Source organism: Arachis ipaensis, chromosome B10 (assembly GCF_000816755.2).
Source record: "Arachis ipaensis cultivar K30076 chromosome B10, Araip1.1, whole genome shotgun sequence".
Lineage (NCBI taxonomy): Eukaryota > Viridiplantae > Streptophyta > Magnoliopsida > Fabales > Fabaceae > Arachis > Arachis ipaensis.
In genome coordinates, this window is record NC_029794.2 from 109,211,980 (window position 1) to 109,216,565 (window position 4,586).

The 4,586-nt window shown below is 35.9% G+C and overlaps 1 protein-coding gene across 1 annotated transcript in view; it reads right to left on the reverse strand.

The window, feature by feature from the left end:
* LOC107620939 (putative protein FAR1-RELATED SEQUENCE 10) overlaps nt 1-4,241 on the reverse strand; it is a 27,313-nt gene extending 23,072 nt beyond the window's left edge. The window contains exon 1 of the mRNA XM_016323019.1: nt 4,098-4,241. Within this exon, the coding sequence (XP_016178505.1) occupies nt 4,098-4,241 (144 nt within the window). The remainder of the gene's footprint in view (nt 1-4,097) is intronic.

Here is a 4,586-nt window from a genome sequence, read left to right on the forward strand (position 1 = left end):
TGCTTATATTTGGGGATGATCAAATTATTCGATGGGCTGACATTTATTTGGATAATTTTTGGGTTGGAGCACATCTGCGTGACAACTGGAATTGTCTCAACCACATCAGACGTCGGTCAATAATGTCTCTCATTGAAGGCATTCTACTTCTGACCACGCCTCAAATCATATGTCAGTTGATTCTCAAGGGAGTCGTAGCATTGCTCCGCATCTTTTAATCAACACAGCTTGTATGCCTGTACCACTAGATAGGTCGAGCAATCTAGACTTGAACATGGCTTTGTAGGAGGATGTTGACAAGTACAATCCTGGTGCATCTACTCCGGAGAGGCAAGTGGGTTTGGTACGGCAAAGAACGATGTTTCAAGTAGGGGTCATTCGTATAATCTACGGACAGAGATCACTACACCAGATAGATTTACTCTGTCGCAGTTTGGTAATTGATGAAAAGGGGTTAAAGTCGATGACCAACAAAAAATAAGCAAGTGTTTTAGTTTTTTTTTGTATAAGTTCTTTGTATCATATTTTTTATTGATAATAAAAGTACTTTATTCATTAAAATTTTGTGTTTAGTTGTATTTAGTGATAAAATTACCAGAAACAATATAGCGACCAACAAAGACCTACAAACCACCATTGCCACCAATTTCGGCACCTCCACTCAATCCAGCATACTGAGTATATTGACTACAGTTTTGACCTTGTCCTCTACAAAGACAACATATCCAAGGACCACACATTTTCTATGAGTCAATTTCATTCAGGTAGCAGGTCGATTTGGGATGACATTTGATGAGGGCTAGGCATTGGTTTAGAAATTTACAAGTTAAAACACAAGATTCGTTATAAGTATAGTGCTAAACTGACAACCAATCCTATCAAAGTTTAGTTTAAAATGTCATAATTCAAATCAAATACTGGGAGTTTTAAATTCTGGGACATTTTCCAGGGAATTACAGTCGAGTGTACGTATAATTGGCTATGAAAGATTGGGATTTTTTTATAGAAATAAACAAGAATTTAAATAGCAAGAAGTTAAAGAGCAAACAATATATAAATGATAAGAGAAATTAAACTGAAAGCAAGTAAGGCAAAGGAAAGAAAATTCAAATGCTAAAAAGATCTTGGTAAGGGTCGAGAGTCAATGATTACTATCCTTGTCATTCATCAGAAACATGACAATTATGAAGAGTTAATCCTACTTTGTCAACCTCTACACATTGAGAAAAGTCAAGTAGGTATAATTAATCCTAATCCATAAGTCCTAACCAACTTACTAATTGAATTAGTAAAAGATTAGCATCAATAGAAACAAGATTTACTAACAACCCTAAATCACCAATCAATATTGGACATCAATACCTCAAGGTCACCTAAGTCCTCAATTCCAAGCCAAGAATGAAAATCTACTCTATAATTAAAGAAGGCATTTTATCGAACACTTAGAAGACATAAAAGCAAAACATCATAAATTGCTATAATAAATAAAATCTACAACTAATCAAGACAAGAAAGTAATAATAACAACTCAAATGAACATCAATAAATATGAAAAATATCAAATTGCATTAAAGAAAATTGGAAATTCAACAAGTGTTCATAAACTAAAAGTAGAAAAATCAAGAAACTAACAATAAAAACTAAGTAAACTAAGATGGTAGAACAAGAAACTATAAAGAAAACTAAACTAAAACAAGATCAAAACATAAAACTAAATAAAAATCAAACTAAGAAACCCTAAACACCCTAAAATTCTAGAGAGAAGTTGGAGCTTCTCACTCTAGAATCACCTAAACCATAATAAAAAAAACCTAAACTAAGACTACTTGGTTGATCCTCCTTTGATCCATGCTTCAAATGCTTCAGAAATGAGTTGGATTGGGCCCATGATAGGCTTGAAATCGCGAGCCACGTGTTCTTTTAAGTGAGTCATGTGCTGCAACTCATGCGTACGCACACATGCTGCGTACGCAAAAATATGAAATGATGCATACGCGTGTATTCGCGTACGCGTGGTATTCGTGTACGCACGACTTGGAGTTTTGCCAAACTTCATTTCTTCATAAATCCTCCACTTTTGCATGCTTTTGCCTCCATCTTCTAAACCATCCTTGCCTTCTACACCTTAAATCACTTAAACAAACACATCAAGACATCAAATGGAATAAAAGTGGAATTAATTTAACAATTTAAAGCATAAAAAACATGTTTTTAGCAATTAAGCACAATTAGGAGGAAATTCACAAAAACATGCAATTTCAAGGAATAAGTGCAAGTTGATAAATTTCACTCTTTTCAATCCAAAAATCATCGTAAAATATGAATTTATCAACCTTTTAACATTCGCCTCAAGGTAGGATTAGCAACCATCATCGATCCCGAATAAGCAAGTCATATCTCTGGATCACCTAATGAGACAAACTTCACTCTACAAACCTTGCAAATCTCTGACATCTTGTATGCGTCATTAACATGTACCTGTCAATCGAGGCGCTGGTTGGCACAACAACCAATAACGTGGCGACAGGATATTTACTCCACTCGAAAGTGCCCACAGTCACACACTTACTACGCAAGATTAATTACTAACACTTTTTTACTATATTTCCTACATGTTGCATATTTGCTTCTATCTGTTAAGTGACAAATTCAGAGTAAGTAAATTCGGCATGCTTGCGCTTGTGAGCCTCGGCACGTTTCTGCGTAAATAACTCATTCAATTATAATATGTTGCTTAGACGAACGCCAACATAAGAAGGTTTTTGGCACCCTTTAACATTGAATTTATGCACTCGACTAGGTTTGTTGTCATGTGATCCATCGATGTCCCTTGTCAAATGTTAATACCCACTCGTGAAGTTCAATGTTGTCACACCACCAGGCATATGCATGACCTCGCTCTTACAACTTCTTGTAGTTGATATTATACTCCTTCACTATCCTTGAATAGCCTACAAATCACACCGTAGATTGTCGTATTAAGCACTACCAACACATTATAAGTAGAAATAACAGTAGCGTCAAACACCTATATTGACAACAAATTTATGCAAGCACGAGGCCTTGAATGCCCTTAAGAAGTTGCTATAATTCATTACTGCCCGTATTGATTCATGTCAATAAGAGATTATCCCCACATTGTCTCTCCTAATAACATGTCTTCATAAATTACTGAGGAAAAAGTGTCACACCTGCAATCTCCCTTCTACAATGGAAAAAATAATTGCTGGTAAAATGTTTTGGTTCCCATCATGTGCAATTACTACCAAAAGGTCACCTTTTGTATTTTTGCAAAGGTGTGTTCCGTCAATCTGAACCAGAGGTTTGCAATGTCGGAATGTTCTAATGCACGAATTGAAATTCCAGAATATCTAGTGAAGTATTCTGACACCGTCCACCTCTTCACCCCCGTTATATAGGAGTCGTGTTTCTATTTGGACAATTGAGGCAGGCATCTTCTGAACTTTTATTGTGCACCACAATGACAAAGTTTCGTAAGATTCTTTCCAGCCATCGAAAACTTTTTCGATCAATTTTTTCTTTAGCAACCAAGACTTTTGGTAACTGATGATGTAGTTGAACTTAGATTAGACTTCCATAATTATATATTTCATCTTCAAGGATGGTTCGACTTCAACCATTGGCCTTATAGCCTTAACAACCGTGGCTGAATCTAACTTAGAATAATCATGTGAAATCGTTTTCATGGTGTATGTGTGCCTCCTGTTGTATCTCTGTACCTCCTAACAACCTTTTTTCCAATAAGCCAAATCGGCCAACAACCATATGTCTCGCATTTTTCATAGAGCGTATGTGGCTCAAACTCATACGACTCCTCTAGAAAGAGCGTAACTCCTAATTGCCTCGACGACCAACTTTCTAAAATTGTATTCCATCCCGATCTTAAACTACCCGTCCTTAGAATCAGCAACATCTACAGAAAAATAAATTGTCACTCATTGATCCATCCAAAATATAAATTAAGAAAAATGTATTATTCACTCCTCACGTAACTATTATTCGAAGAATTCTGGAGTATGCAGGGTGTCAAGATACAAGCTATACTTAAAAAGTGCAACATCCATGGGTTTACTGACTGCAGGTGGAGCCACTACATTTTTCACGACTAGACCTTCCCCATCACCATCCCTGTCCTCGTCACCGGCTTCGTAGTTACCTTCGAAGTGCTCTTTGCTATTACTATTCACTCCTTTGTACACTTCATCTCTTTCATCTTCCATGTCTAAGTCATGTTAAATCCCCTCCATAGATATATGTTCAAACTCAACATACAACTCAATCTTTGGTTGTTTCACCTGAGTCTGCTGGTGAATATAAAATATATGCTACATACTTGCTTCATCAATGATCAACATAATATCAAACTATATTAGGTCGCCAAATACGATAACAAGATTCCTGTACATAATATTGCTCAATCTCTTTAAGATATCATTCTATATGCTTTGATAGAGATCATATTGTAGCTCTGCAAATATCATAGTACACGGAACCATAAACAAAAATAGATTCTCACACACAAAACTCATCCCTTCATATGTATTTTGTATAATCATACCTTTGTG